At 38.5% G+C, this 15,947-nt stretch overlaps 1 protein-coding gene across 2 annotated transcripts in view; it reads right to left on the reverse strand.

Annotated features, from left to right (window-relative positions):
* DYRK1A (dual specificity tyrosine phosphorylation regulated kinase 1A) overlaps positions 1-15,947 on the reverse strand; it is a 93,167-nt gene that overhangs the window by 33,923 nt on the left and 43,297 nt on the right. Inside the window, exons 2-3 of one of the 2 annotated variants that reach the window (XM_080823682.1) lie at positions 7,581-7,777; positions 1,152-1,244 (exon numbers count right to left, since the gene is read on the reverse strand). In XM_080823682.1, coding sequence (XP_080679808.1) covers positions 1,152-1,244; positions 7,581-7,777 — 290 coding nt within the window. Of the gene's footprint in view, positions 1-1,151; positions 1,272-7,580; positions 7,778-15,947 lie in introns of both variants that reach the window. The other variant, XM_080823681.1, reaches the window with a different exon arrangement.

Raw genomic sequence — 15,947 nt, forward strand, 5'->3', positions numbered from 1 at the left:
TTAAAAAACAAGCTTCAGCAAAGCTACTGTTTTTGGTGAAACTCTTGTTTCACCAAAGCTTAACAATAGCTTTGTTAACAACTTTTTTAGTTTTGTTAACAGTTAACTCAGATATTAACAAACTGACATGAATAAACTGTTAATAATTTATCAGATTTTTCAGGTAATCAAAAGCTAGTTTGGCACATCTTTTCTAAATCATCAATTGTGTACAAAATCCAGCTGAAAAGTGTTCCTCACTGAGTTCATTCTAATCATATCTTTCCACATTGCCACAGTAATATAACGATACTGGCATTAAATGGCATCAAAGTGCAGTAAAATTTACACATACGTAAGAACATCCTTTTAGTTAAACAGCTCTAGAGCTGCTAGAGCATAACCTTTTAGTGTGACAGGACACAGGGCTCCCAGGAAGCGGAAAGGAAGCACAGGCATGTCTACTCTTCTCCAGAAAAGCTCATCTCATAATTAATTACAAAGCTAGAGCTGAGGCTAGAAGCAAATGGCAATCAAGTCAAAGGTCTAAGACACCAGAAAAAAATTTATGCAAGTGAAGAGCCAAGTTGGAATAGGAGTAATTCAAAGTGCTAAGTGGGTTTTTTTTTAATCTATTTACATCTACCAAAAAGGTTTTCAAATATCTTACAATAGAATAACCAAAATAAAAATTTAAAAGACAATTTAAAACCATAGAAATATATATATATATCAAATAAATTAGGACAAATGCCTCTTAATTGGGTATAAATAGATCCCTGAGCTTCCTCATATCCATGGCAAAAAACAGAAAGAGATATATAAAATTTAAGCAAAATTCTAACATACACATAATTTTACAGTGTCATTATTCCCTTCCTTTCTTCTTTCTTGTTTTGGAGAAGAGTTATTACAGAATTAATATCTTATCATATATTAAATACAACTTTGAAAAAGGGGATAAGTTATCTCCAAGTATCTTAATTTTTGGCAGCCTCTGTTAATAGATTTTTCTTTTATAATGTAATTATATTCTCTATAAATCTTTAACTTACCAATAACCATCAATATTACAATCACCGGGAATAACGTTTACTATGTTTAAAAGGGCCACAAAATAACTTTTCTTTCCTGCTCTATTGCAAGATATGCTGTTAAATCAATGGTCTTACCTCATTAATATGCTTATATGTTTTGATCAAGTCAACAGAAAGTTTTCTCAGAGGAGCAGTTGCTGGATCACGGAAGCTTTGGGGCATCCGCCTCTGTAACATGACAATATCAGGCATCACCTTAAATAGACAGAAAAGACTAGCACTTTAACTATACTTCACTGGTGCAAATCCCCTCTCTTCTGTAACCTGTATGTATGTATTAAAAAAAAAAAAGATATCTACATTAGAACATTATACATTCTCAGTTGTCTCTTTCAACCAGATTCCAGTGAAGAAACCACTGGAACAAATCAATGAAATGAGAAGATAATGTGCCAAGCTGCCCAAGGCTTTCGAACTTGTTCCTCAGATTAAACAGTAGGATCACAGACATGGCGGGGGCCAGGAGACACACAGGATGCTGCCCAAAGAGGGCTTCTCCACCATACAAGGAATAACTTCTGAATTATTCCTAAAGTCCGACCTGCTTGACAACAGAGAAACCCAACGTGCAGCTTCCTAGGACGGGATTTCAGGCCCGACTTGGCACCACGAAGCAAAGCAAGGAGGCCACGGAGCAGGGACGGAGCACGGCACTGCTCCGCTCCTGAGATCAAGAGTCAGACACAACCAACTGAGCTACCCAGGAGCCCCTGCACTTGTTTCTTTAACACAACTGAGGAAATCGTGCTCTCCACGGTCACATGCCCGACCTTACCCTCCACATTCCCATTCTTCCTTAGCACCTAGCACCACCTGATATACTGTATTTACTCATTTACTGGTTTAGGCTACTCTCCCCCTCCTTCCACTACAGGAAAAGGTCGGTGAGGTCAAGGATTCCTTTGTTCAGTATTGTATTTGTATTGTATTTGTATTGTATTTGTTCAGTATTGTATTCCCTTTGCCTAAAACAGTGGTGGGCACACAGATGTTTAATAAATATCTGTGGAATAAACAAATGAATCCATTATACCAAAATCTCTACTTACAATTACACTAGGAGCTGACCACAGATAAGTTCCAGAGAACACCTTAAAGCTCATGGAACTCCTTTAAAAATGAATTTCAACCACATTTCATTAACAACTCGCCCCCCAATCCTAAACTGCATGTCCATCATCTAATAGGTCGTCAAAAGTTCAACCGTGAGCTTCCTGCTAGACGGAAAAGGGAGCAGGGATCACCCTTCATACACGTACAAGGAATGCTGCGACTAGCACACCCATGATCCTAGACTACTGTTCATACCCCACTCCTCCACCCGTAAAGGGGTCCCAACAGGCATCAACAGATCCTCAAAACCAATTAATTCTATCAAGATACCTACAGTCACCAACACTAGCTATCTGGATTCCTATCTAGCTCCCACAGACATTGAAGCCAGTAAAATCTACTGAGCCAAAAGCCCCTAGCAGAGCCCCTCTCCAAGGACGCTCAGGTCAATCTGAGGGGCTGAGACAGCAAATGCATCATACCAAGGCCTCACAGAAATGTTTGGAGTCTTGGGATAATTAACCAACTTAACCCACACTGACAAAAAAGAGGGTTGTGCTGTAGGGTGACAGTGGACATAACAGGAAAGAATCTCCATCCCCTTGGTATGAAAAGTTGGAGTGACCGTAAGCAGTTTCCCAGGTGCACGTTCTCTGAAACCAGTATTAACATTAGTTTCCTCTGCCTCTATACTCAAACTCTAAAAAGCTGTTATCCAGATGGTAAATTTACTGAATTACTGTATTAAGTTATTAATTATCTTTTCCCATGATCCTCTCCTCTTTAAGGTTCCAAATAAGGTTTAAGGGGGTAAAAATATTCAGTGGGTATAACTACTTGTCTGAAAAGAGAGCAGCAATTAATAAGAATATTTGAATTGCTGAATTTTTCAAATATATACTGTTTCATTTTGCTGAATATAAACAGTATGTATAGTGAGGTTCACAGATATTTTATTCTTATACTTTTCCTTAGAGATGTAATTTAATGAATAAACAACATTGGTAATAAGCATGTCAATTATCTTTATGTGAATGAATGCTATAAGCATTTAAAATAATGGAAGAGGTTTCTCTTCATGAATTTCCTTTTTTATTTTTTAATGCAGGGAATTTATTCCAACAAGACCCTTCTCGGGAGTGCTGGAATGCAGTCGCACCCCACAATGAGGGTCTCACAGAACCTCAAGCAGTGAGATATTATGTTATTACTGTAAGAAAAGTTGATGGAAGGTGTAACTGTTAGAAACAAATGAATTACTGAAGTAGTTAATAATAAAATAAGAGTAGCAGGTATTTGCGACGCACTCTGTTAGGAGCATACATATTTTTGCATTTTTCATGTAATCCTCTCAACAATCTCCTGAGAATGAGTTGATTTCTTGTCACAAGCTTACAAATGGGGAACCCAAGTCTCTGATGTGAGCTGCTTGCCCGAAGTCCCAGACCTCACAGAGGGCACAGGTAAGACGGGATCCAAGACCCTGCAAAGTTCCAGGCTCTGAACCATAACACTGGGACAAGAGGTCCTGGTCACGTTTAGTCTTCGATTCTACCCTTTTGGTTGAGTCATTTTTAGGCTACTTGTAGGACAACAAAACTGAGTTATCTTTAATGAACACCAACAAAATAAGCATATGAATGTATTAAAAATTCACTTTATTAAAAATAAGTCATATACAAAACTGCAAATGTGCTCTGAGTTTTTAACTTGCCTATCTACAATTCCACTGACATTTAAACATCTGAAAAACAGAACCAGTGACTACATCTTTCCAGGAATAATTATGCTCACTCAAAACACAAAAATCACACAATCAAGACACCAATTTTGAATATACAGACATACAAGAAACTGGATAGGAACTAATTCTGACTGAGTAACAATGGTTTTCCTGCACTCAATACGAGTCTGTGCTGTTCGCTTGGTATTTCATAAAATATCACTAACCTCTTCTGAAGTTGGCCAACTCTGCCTATGAGGCCCAACTGATGAGCTAATTCTAAACACCTTACTTTTCTTACATACTTCTTGCAAGAGAAATTACTACCTCAGAAGAATCTGTATATATAAGCCAGATACATTCTACCCACAATTGGCCTTCATACCAGACCACGTTTCATTGCTTCACAATGGCACCTTGTACAGACCCCAAGTGCCCAAACTATATGGCAAGAGCAAACTCAACTCTACAGACTAACACTCCCTTCACTAACTTTCATTGCGATTTCATGTTAGGTAGCCAAATCTGCGTTTGATACTGTGCTGCTGTAAGCACAATTAGGAAATAACATTTCCAAACACTCAGGTAACAAACCTACACTAGACTCAAGGCTGGCCCCGAAGAATTTGAGGCTTTCTCCCTTTCCTGCTACTTCTCATCAGAAAGCCAGAACGCAGAGGAACAGAGCAAGCTCCCTTCTTCCCTTCCACAGTCAGAAGAAAACCCATGGTGTTCAGAGAACCCAGGAAGGAGCTCATCAGGCTGTTCCCGTCCCTCAGCCTCCCCACCGGTCCTCACAGCAAAATGGCCAGTTGATGAGCTATCCTCCTGCTGCCTCAAGCTATCTGGCTCCGGAACTAGAAAAACCCACATTCCCAGTGCTCACAGTTCTTGGACCTTGCGGGGTGAAAACAGAGATCACAGAGTCAAGAGAAGCATAGTTTGCATACCCTGCTTAAAAAAGTTACAAGAGCTTAAACAATCTCTGTGTTTTTTTCCTGTAAAGATTCCAAAGTGTACGCTTCAGGAATTTATTAAAAACCTATCTTTCAGCTTAATAATACCTACTCTATCCATTTTATCTATATTTATCTCGTATTTTCATATATAATGAAGAATTAGAAGCACTATATTTTGCCTTCCTTGGTATTCTGAGACCGCTACAGCTGAAAGCCACAGGTAGCACACATCCAGAATCCCGGGAGAGTCTACGAACTATGGAAGGTACTGTGCAAATGCTCATGGCGCAAAAGGACCAAGCATTCCTAACATCAAGCATACTTTTCTACGATTCCTTTTACTACATTTCTCCTGCTTCCTAAATTTATCTTTTGAACAAAACTGGGTTTAAAAACTTATATAAGACACACCGCTCATATAACCAGAAATAAAATGTTAAAGTTAGCTCATTTCGATTATTTGTTCAATAAATCTTTTGGGGAGAAAAACATACTGATAGGATGATTATTAAGAAACCACTGAAATCAAGTAATAAAATTATGGAAGTTTACAGCTAGACTTAAGTTTAGAGAAGTTTAGGTTTAGGGGGTTATAGTCTAAGGTCCCAATCTCACCTTCAAGGAACAGACAGAAGGGCCCACGTGACCTGACTCACCTCACACCACCACATCATGAGTCAGGACCTTGAGCCCGTGTTTTAGGACCTCCAGACCATGCCATATCAATGCCATTTTAGTGTTTTATACTTCAGTTGTAAGAAAAACCTCTTCTAATCTGCCTCATTAGGTTCAGAAATCCCTGGGGTTGGCAGAGATATCTGGCTGAATATTGTTACTTAAAAGACATTCTTTTTGTATCATATAAATCTTTAAAAATATTTTATAACTTAAAATGGAATTACTAAATGAATTATTTATCTTAAAATCACCCACAAATAAGATGTTAGCTGTATCTAAAAACAGGTACTGCGCTAACTGAACTACCTACTACAATAATAGAACCACAAAAGTAACTGTAAAGAACTGCAATGTTTTCCAGCACTCCGCAGGCCCCAGGTGCTACAGAACAGAAGAGTGCTGTGTCTAAGAAGAAAAGAACCTGGGCTGGACCTCCAAGTCTACTGCTTGAACACTTGGAGAAGTCACAGATGGGAGCTCAGTCTGTTCAGCTGTAAAATATTAAAAACAGGTACCCTGCCTAAGAGGCTGCTTTTTGAACTGAGAAAATGAATCCAAACATACTGTTTCTTTAAAGTACTGGTGACTCTTGATCAATGTGGGAGTTAGGAATACCAACACCCCCCCCCCGCCCCAGGCAACTGAAAATCTCTCCAAAAACTTACTTACTGATAGCCTACTGCTGACCAGAGCCTCGCCAATAAACTGCTGATTAACACATACTTTGTATATTATATACTCTATCCTTAACAATACAGTAAGCTAGAGAATGGAAACTATTACTAAGAGAATCCTAAGGAAGAAAAATATATTTACATTACTATACTCTATTTATCCCCCCCCCCCCAAAAAAATCCACGTGTAAGTGGGTTTGCTCAATTCAAACCCATGTTGTTCAAGGGCCAACTGTACAATACAAATGATTCCTTGTGCTATTACTACTTTTTGGATGTCCACAGAACTTTTTTCTGGTATATACACACTTTCCAGCTTTAAACATTCAACTGCTCCAATTCTCAAACATAAACCTTCTCAATTTACTACATAAAACAAATTCTTAAGTCTTGTCATAATTCATCTTACTATTAACTATGAATGTTATTCACATGCTACATACACTTTATAAATGTAAAGCCAGATCAACTGCTGACAAAAATCTTAATACAAGGGGTGCCCCCTCGTCATAATGCTACTTTACTACAGCCAACTGCCTATTAAAACCACATGCTACTGAATTAAAAATAAAGAACATTTCCTATAAATAATCCAGCATAAGAAATACATTGAAATTTTCCAAGTTTTTGATCATCACTTAATATATTAAACAACCTAAAGAAAACAGTGGCAACCCCAATTCCGAAGTGCATGGAAAAAAATCCTTGGTCGGCGTTCATCATACCCTCCATCCTGGTGGAGAAAGAAATTTTACCTCAACTACAGTTAGCAAAAAAATTCTCCCAAACCAAAAAGCAATGCAGTGAGTGCAGTTAATTCAGGAAATATTATGAATGCACACATACACACACGCACACACGTATACATGTATGTATAGCGAGAGATTTCCACATTTATTGTTAACTATCCATTTAAAAAGAAAAAAGGCTGACTCTCTAGTCTGAATATTAAAATGACCAGCAAGATTAATTTGCTTTACATTCTTTTTCATTTTAAGAAGTTTCATACTTACTGTGATAAATGTGCACTAAAGTAGTTTAAATAGCATAAAATGAGCTCTGTAAGTCTGTGATAATGGAATATCACTTGTTTTCCTTTAACTTTATTTTTCTTACCCACCTTTTCATAAAAATAAGCTTTCAGTTTATTTTAACTAATATTCTTTAAAAATAACTTTTCTCCTCCCTATTACAGAATGAAGAGAATGTGTTTGTGGTTTATGAGTGTTTTTTAATTACGTGGGATACATAGAAAAAAGAAAAAGCCAAAAAACTTTTGAATGCATACTTCTTATCATCTCTCATGTGGCATGTAAAACTGAAAACCATTAAACCATTTTTGTCGATTTACTGTTGTCCCATGTTAAGGAATAAACCACCACACCAACAAAGCATTTCTGATACATCGTAAACTTACCTGGTTAGTTAGAGGTTGCTGAATCTGGTCAGAATAAGATAAGGCAGAAACCTGTTGGTCACTTATGTTTGGCTGGCGACGGTCACTGTACTGATGTGAATGGGGCATCTGTCCAGCCATCTGAAGGCCAGCAGCATGGAATGAAAATGACGGTGCAAGCCGAACAGATGAAGGTTTGCATGCTGAAGTCTCTCCTCCTACGAGAAGACAACAAGTGAAGTTGAAAGGATGTATTTATGTCCCAAGGTCTCCATCTTTTGACCTATCTGATAGTTCCTTCCATAAGGACCTTAGGATGTTTGGTAATACTAAAAACTTTTAAAACTACAAAGTAAGTGCAAACAAGAACGTGCACTTGACAAAGCAGTTCTTTGTTAAATGTCATAAAATATAGTGATTCAAGTGTCTATAAATCTGTAGTCAGGGAAAACCTTAAGGAAATCTTTTTGTAAAGCAAGAGGATAACAACCCTTAATACTTATTTTCACGTATGAGCTTTTCGTCAATCGAGAACTGTTCGAGTTGCACAAGTAATCTCCGATTTCTCGAGAAAGCCCTCTCCAGCGGATCAGCTCCTTAGAAACCGGTGCAAAGGAACACTGCTCAGATACTGCTTTGTACCTGCCAGGTGTATGCAATCAATACTCCAGCATCCCCCAAACCAAGTGAAAGATCTGTCTTCATGGCGCTCACCACTAACACCGGTAATTCAAAGTTAAACAGACAACACCCAGGCACAAATTCACAGGATGCTGGATTCTTCCAAACTCTTCTGACACAGTCCTAAGAGCACCCAGAGCAGGTAAGCTCACCCCAAATGTGAATGGCCGATAATTACCCCACAGGTAGGCTGGGACCACAGCCACAATTTTCATTGTAGACACGGAAAATTAAACACTTGGTCAAAGTTACGTGGTAGTCAATTAATAAAAGTTAATTCTTCCTTTAAAAAAAGAAAGAAAAAAAAAAAGAACTTTCTTCTTAAATTCAACCACACTTTTAATCCCAGACTAAAGCCAAAGGCAAAGTGTCAAACCCTGGTCAACGAACTGAGGACCCAGAATTCTTGAGCTTGTCTTCCTGAATAAACCAGCTACACCTCCAACCATCACTTCCACACCTAATTTCCTAAAAAATAATAGTAGCATCTACCTCAAAAGCCTGTGGTGAAGGCTAAGAGCTTTCATGTGTAGAATACTTAGAACAGCTCTGGCAATGAATAAATGGTTCAATACTGGCGGCAGCTGCTGCAGGGCGATGGGAAGGATGACGGAGAGAGCACCTGCTTTGGCGGCGCTAACAAGCTCTACCGGAATGTCACACGGACTCCCCAAACTGAAGAGGACAAAGCTCAATTCTCTCAAAATGCAAGTTCCACTTCTATTTTCTACCGCAGCGAAAGACACCGTCTTCCTCCCCGTCAACCAGAATCAAGGCTCCCGGAGTCAAGTGAGAGTTCTGTCCTCCACAGACCAACCTCATGCAAACAGCTGCCCCACCCTGCTGGTTCCACCTCCCGCAGAACATTCAAATACAATCACTTCTCATCTCCACCAACCCACGTCTCACTTAGAGGACTAAAAGAGATTCCTAAGAGCTCTTTTCATCTTTGCCCATTTCTGGACTCCTTCAGTAAGATACCAGAGTGACTCTTCTAAAGTGCACATCTCGGGTCCTCCCTCCTTGCTGAAACGTACCGGTAACCTGCCTTGGCCCTGGCTTCAGACCTTAGCGTCTGTCTCCCTCCATTACAGAGTGAGGTCCTTAACGGACCCACAGTACACGGTCAGTAAGTATTTGCTGAATAAGTAAAAGGACAGTGTTGCTATCAGGATAGATGGGGTAATTTTCTAGACATTTCATTACTTATACTAAAAAAATACAGTCAACTTAATTACATAGAATAACTGTGTTCAGTTAAAAACAAAACAAAACAAAACAAAACCTGGGGGTGGGGACGCTCCTGGGTGGCTCAGTGGGTTAAGTGTCTGCCTTCAGCTCAGGTCATGGTATCAGGGTCCTGGGATAAGCCCCAAAGCACTGGGCTCTCTGCTCAATGGGGGAGTCTGCTTCTCCCTCTCACTCTACCTCTGTGTCTCTCTCTCTCAAATAAACAAATAAAATCTTTTTTTTTTTTAAACCTGGAAATTTTATCATAAGGATATATCAAGGACGCTCACAAATGTTTATTCTGGTATTGTTTGCAACAGCAAAAAAAAAAAAAAAAAAAAAAGAAACCTAAATGTCAAGTAATAGAGGGAAAGGGAGGCTTTATGTTTGCATGTTAAAAATCACCAAAAAACTGGGAAGGAATATAAACATACATAAAAAAGATTGAGTTCTCTGATATATAAATAGCTCTTATAAATAAAGAGTAAAAACAGTAAGGCCCTAAATGACAAATTAACCACTTTAAGGTCTTGGTTTCCCCATCTATGCAGCAGAGCTATTATCCTAACCCTATTCCCTTAGGTATATTATGAAGTTTTTAAAAATAAAATACCACAAGTAAGTCATGAATCCTAGTACTGTAAAAAAAAAAAAATTAGCTTCTCTATTATCAATGTCATTATTATAGATTATGTTTAAACTTACTTATAATATATAGAAATAAGTACAAAAATCATTAGTGTACAGCTTAAATAATTATAATCAACTGAACCTGTGACAAGGAAAAAAAATGGCCATCATGCCAGAAATCCCCCAACACCACTCCATGACCCGCTCAATCAATACCCAAGTCCCCAAAGTTACTATCTTGATCTCCAAACCAGATTATTTACAACTTTACAAGTTCACTTCATGTTACATTTATAAATTGTGGTTTGTTCATTATCATTACTTTATGGTATCCCATTATGCGAAGATGTTCTGATTTACTTATCTCTTTGACTTTTGATTGACATTTGGGTTATTTCCAGTTTACAGGTATTATAAATAATGCCACTTGGGGGACGGGGGCGCCTGGGTGGCTGAGCTGTGAAGCATCTGCCTTCCACTCAGGTCACGATTTCAGGGTCCTGGGATCCAGTCCTACATTGGGCTCCCTGCTGAGCGGCAACTCTGCTTCTCCCTTTCCCTCTGCCTGCTGCTCCCCCTGCTGTGCTCTCTCTCTGTCAAATAAATGAAATCTTAAAAAAAAAAAAATGCTGCTAGGAAGAGTCTTGTTAAGTGTCTTTTTGTACACATAGAGATGCTGTTCTGCTGTTTTTCCAGGTTTTAAAAATTGCTCTGTTTTTCCCCCTAGCAGTTTATGAAAAATCTCCTCTGTTCCCTTCCTTCACTAACACTTGGAATCATTATTCTTTCTAATTTTCAGCCATTGCTGGAGGTGTGTAGTGGTATTCCACTAGGAGATGAACTTGTATTTCCAGTGACTATGATCATCTTTTCATTTATTTAAGGCCAGTTAAATATCTACTTCTGTGAAATGCCCATTCAGGTTGCTTTTCCACTCTTCTATCAAGAAAGTCGTTTTCTTTTACATTTCTAAAACCTAAAACATTCAATTTTAACATATTTTGGGCATGAGCCCTTTACTGGTTGTAAGTGGTTTACATTATCACCCTCTTAATGGTGTTTTTTAATCAGCACAAGCTCACCTTTTGTTTTAGAATTAGTATTTTTGGTGTCCATTTAAGAAATGTTCCCTTACACCAAAGTCATCAAGAAATTCTGTAATCTTCTCAAGCTGAGTTTCACCATGAACATCTAGATGGACAATGCTCTTAGACTGGATTTCTATGCATGTGTGCCAGAGAAAGGTTGCATTCCTCCCACCAATCCAAAATGGACATTTGATTTACTCAGGACGAATCATTAAAAAGATAAACTTTCCCTGCTGCTCCACAAGGCCATCTTTATCATAAATGACACGTCCATATGTGCTTAGATCTGGTTTTAGATTCTCTATGCTGTTTTACTGGACACAGGCTTACCTAGATTTCTTAAAACTTTGTGTAAGAACCAGTTTTACAAGTTTTAACATCCAGTAGAGAATTTTGTGCTTTCTCAAGAATAGTTTGGTTATTCTTAGCCTTTGCATGCCCGTGTATGATTTAGAATTAGCTCATCAAAATCACAGAACAAACAAACCTATGTTGGCACTGTGGCTGAAACTGCACACCGTCCAATCAATTGACTGCAACTGATCCAATCAATTACGTACATCAAACTGAACAGTGGACTGTTCAATAAGAGTTTTTTTTGCAATGACGAAGTTAACAGCATTATCTAATAGGCAGCTACTAGCACTACTAGGCATTTGAACAGTTTTGTTTTTTCCCTCCCAATCCTTATCCTTCCTTTCGCCTTATTCTACTTGCTGTTGTCTCTCCAATATAGTGATGATCAGAAGAGGAGATACAGGTACCACTATCTTTCTACTGTCTTACTCCCAATCCCAGAAAGTAAGCTTTCAACATTTCTCCAGTACTGTGGTGGCTGCAGGTTTTCAACTGATAACCATTATCAGATGGATCAAGTTCCTTTCTAGTCCTAGTTTGCTAAAGCCTTTTCCTCATAAATGGATGCTGCATTTTATTAAGATGCTTTTTCTGCACCCACTGAGATGACATCAGTTTTCTGATCTACACTGTTAACATGGTGAAATACACTGATTTTTGAATGTTAAACTAACCTTGCATTTCCTGAACACAGACTGGTCATGATTATCCTTTTGTGATAGATTCATTGGCGAAACCATCTGGTCTTGGAGTTTTCTTTGTGGGTAGTTCAAAGTTAATAATTAATTAAAAGGTGTCTTTAATAGGACTACTCAAATTCTATATTTCCTGGCGTGTCTGTTCTGGTAAGTTGTAGTTTTCTAACAGTATGTCTCCATCTACATTTGAAACACACTAGCATCAAGCTCTTCATTATACCCTCTAAGCTTTTCTATCAATGTAGGTATAATTGTAGTAATATCCCCTTCAATTCAGCTCTGGTTAATGAGGCCTTCTCCTACCTTGTGATCAGTTTAATCAATGGTTTACTAATTATTAAGTATCCTCTCTTATATAGGGTTTTCTATTTCTGCTCTCATCTTATTCTATCAGTCAGCAAGAGAGGTATATTAAAAATATTCCGTTTAAGCATGTTATTGGATTACATCAATTTAGAGTTGTTCTACCTTCCTGATGAATAAAACCTTCAATCAACATAAACAGCCCTTATTTATTGCCAATAATACTTCCCCCTGTCTGATGGCCACACCACACTTTCTCTTATTCTTTCCGTGGAATGCCTTCTGTCCAGCCTTTACTGTCAACTCCCCGTTCCCTTCATAGTTTAGATTTGTCTCGTATAAACAGTTTGTAGTCTACAAGTTTTTAAATTTACAAATGTACACTAAGATGTGCACATAAGTACGCTATAACTATACTAGTACAGTGCACTATAACACAAAACTTTAAGTTTATTTAATGTACGAATGTACGCTAATAACCCTTCTATTTATTCCAACTGTTTTATGTTCCTTTCTTACCTTCTGCTGGACTGAAATTTCAATACCTCCCTGACATGCAAATTATTTTATTATTTTTTAGTTATCTTATACATTATAATATAGATCAGTATCTCTGACTCATCAAAATCTAATTATTGTATACTATTGTTGACTTGGGTATGTACACCGCCCCCCCAACACACACACAATCACAAGATATCAACTAATCGGGGCACCTGGGTGGCTCAGTGGGTTAAGGCCTCTGCTTTCAGCTCAGGTCATGATCCCAGGGTCCTGGGATCGAGCCCCGCATCAGGCTCTCTGCTCAGCGGGGAGCCTGCTTCCTCCTCTCTCTCTCTGCCTGCTTCTCTGTCTACTTGTGATCTCCCTCTGTCAAATAAATAAATTATTTAAAAAAAAAAGATATCAACTAACCATCCAGCATGGGTAGAATCAGACTCAAGGATACATCTGGAGGGAGGGAGGGAGGGGTGGAAGGACAAATTTTGTGATATCCAGATGGCTATGAAAGAAATACAAAGAAATGGCTAGCTGCTACTTGATTATTACTGTGGTAACTATCCTCCTAAAATATGTTTCATTTTCTGAATCTAGATCCAATCAATTATGTGCATTAAATTCAACAAGCAGTGAGAGGTTACTATGGCACTGTTTGAGAGTGACAATGACACCCATGATCTGTAACAGCACCTCACAAACTTTAATGTTCGTACAAATTGCTTTTGAATCCCATTAAAAATGCAGATTCTGATTCAGTACATCTACGATAGGGCTTGAGAGTCTACATTTCTAACAAACCACCAGAGCCACCCAGCTGCCCCTCATTCATTCCTCTTTATGATAAGACTCCAAGAAGGAAAACTAATACAAGAATCTGTCAGCCCGATTTATTAATCAGGCCCATCACCATGGCTTTTGGCTTTTGGCTTTTATTCTTTCCGAAGTTTCCATTTTAATTCGAATGTTAAAAAGAGCAAGGACTCAGTTCATCCTATGATGTTAATAAAGTATTAGGCTGAACTGCAGGAAACTAATGTTAGACCTCCTTTGGCCTACAAAACAGCAAGTTCATATGGTTTAACCTGACATCTACACCATACTAGATATAACTCTTGTCTAACTAAACTAAAAACTGACTCTAGTATTTTAGCCCAAGAATGTATCAAAATATATGCTCCAACATCAAGTCTTGTAATTTAATGATCAACTTATAATATTTAACCCAAAGTATCTTCATAATCATTATTTGGAGTTCAGTTCCGAAATAAATTTAAACTGCTACCAAAATAGTGTGAAAGACAAGCTGGAGAAAAGTATGCAAGCAGGGTCCTAGCTGCAGTTCTTCTATCTTTCTGTACTATATGCATTTTTTTTCTTTTTTTTACCATGAGCATGTTTCCAAAATTTCTAAAAATTGTGTTGGTACATAGCTTACTTAAGAAAAAAACAACAGGGGCGCCTGGGTGGCTCAGTGGGTTAAGCCTCTGCCTTTGGCTCAGGTCATGATCCCAGAGTCTTGGGATCAAGCCCCGCATCTGGCTCTCTGCTCAGCAGGGACCCTGCTTCCTCCACCCCCTTCTGCCTGCCTCTCTGTCAAATAAAAAAAAAAAAAAAAAATTTAAAAAAAGAAGAAAAAAACAACAAAAAAACAAAAAACAAGTGCGCGTGGGTGGTTCAGATGGTTGGATGTTTGTCTTCGGCTCAGGTCATGATCCTGGGGTCCTGGGATCAAGTCCTTCATCCAGCTCCTTACTCAGTGGGGAGTCTGCTTCTGCCCCTCCCTCAGCCTCTCTCTGTCTCTCACGAATAAATAAAATCTTTAAAAAAAAAAAAACGAAGCAGCTTTTTCATCCACTCAGGTTACATGTTTCAGCAAAAACCTGTGAAAACTAGAGACCATAACACTGGTAGAGATTAGCAGTGATTCTACAGAGAAGCACTCCAGGAACAGATCTGAGACTGGGAGATGTCAAGCCTCAAAAGGCAGAGGTAGACACAGACCAAACATCAAACAGAAAAGCCTGGGAGCAAACCCAGAATGAAAAAAAACCGCCATTTTAATTCAGCTCTGATGTAAGACCAACAAGTAACTCCACCTGTAGCTAACTTAAGTTTCTTTTTTAATTATTAATATGTGGGGAGAGGACCATTCTTGTGGTTATTTTAATCAACATTTGATTTCAAAGAGAAAGAACAATATTAAAGAACAAATGAAAATAATTTGAGTTAATTAAAACTGTAACATCCAAAAGGTGGAAACTCTTATGAGGCCAAGCTTCTGAGACAGACTCTCCTGAGGAGGAAGGGAGGACAACCAAGACTACGTGGGGAAAATGTGCATTGTCACTAGCAACAAGACATGTCCACAACGAAGGAGAAGACGAATGGCAACGGAACGGTCGACTGCACTTTAAATGAAGTGTCAGGAATACAGGCACAGGATTAAGAGAGTGACCGAACAGAAGTCCGTGAAAAAAGTTTCGTTCACCAAGATATCATCAATACCAAGAACAGTGCCTGGCACATGGTCTGCATTCGATAAACATTTGTTCAATGAAACAATGAACTGAATCCATGAGGAATATTTAGGGTATGAAGAAATGGTTGAGAAAGGGAGAGAGAGAGCCAAAGGGGGTAAGGGTAAAAGAAGTATTTTTACAACGAGGGGCACATGAGTCAGAACTAAAGAGCTGTCTAATCATAGCACGGGCCAGAGCTATGGATCCACAGTCCGTTTCTCCTGCTCAGTTTTACATCCCAAGCACACAGGACACTGCATGGCTCCACAGGAGGTGTGAAATAAATACAGATTAAAGTCAAACTATGTTTGGGCTCTGTCAATTACCTAATGATAAGGACAAATAAATTGATTACTTATTACCCACTAGTTAGCAGCCAGT

Source organism: Martes martes (genome assembly GCF_963455335.1).
Source record: "Martes martes genome assembly, chromosome: 1".
Taxonomy (NCBI): Eukaryota; Metazoa; Chordata; class Mammalia; order Carnivora; family Mustelidae; genus Martes; species Martes martes.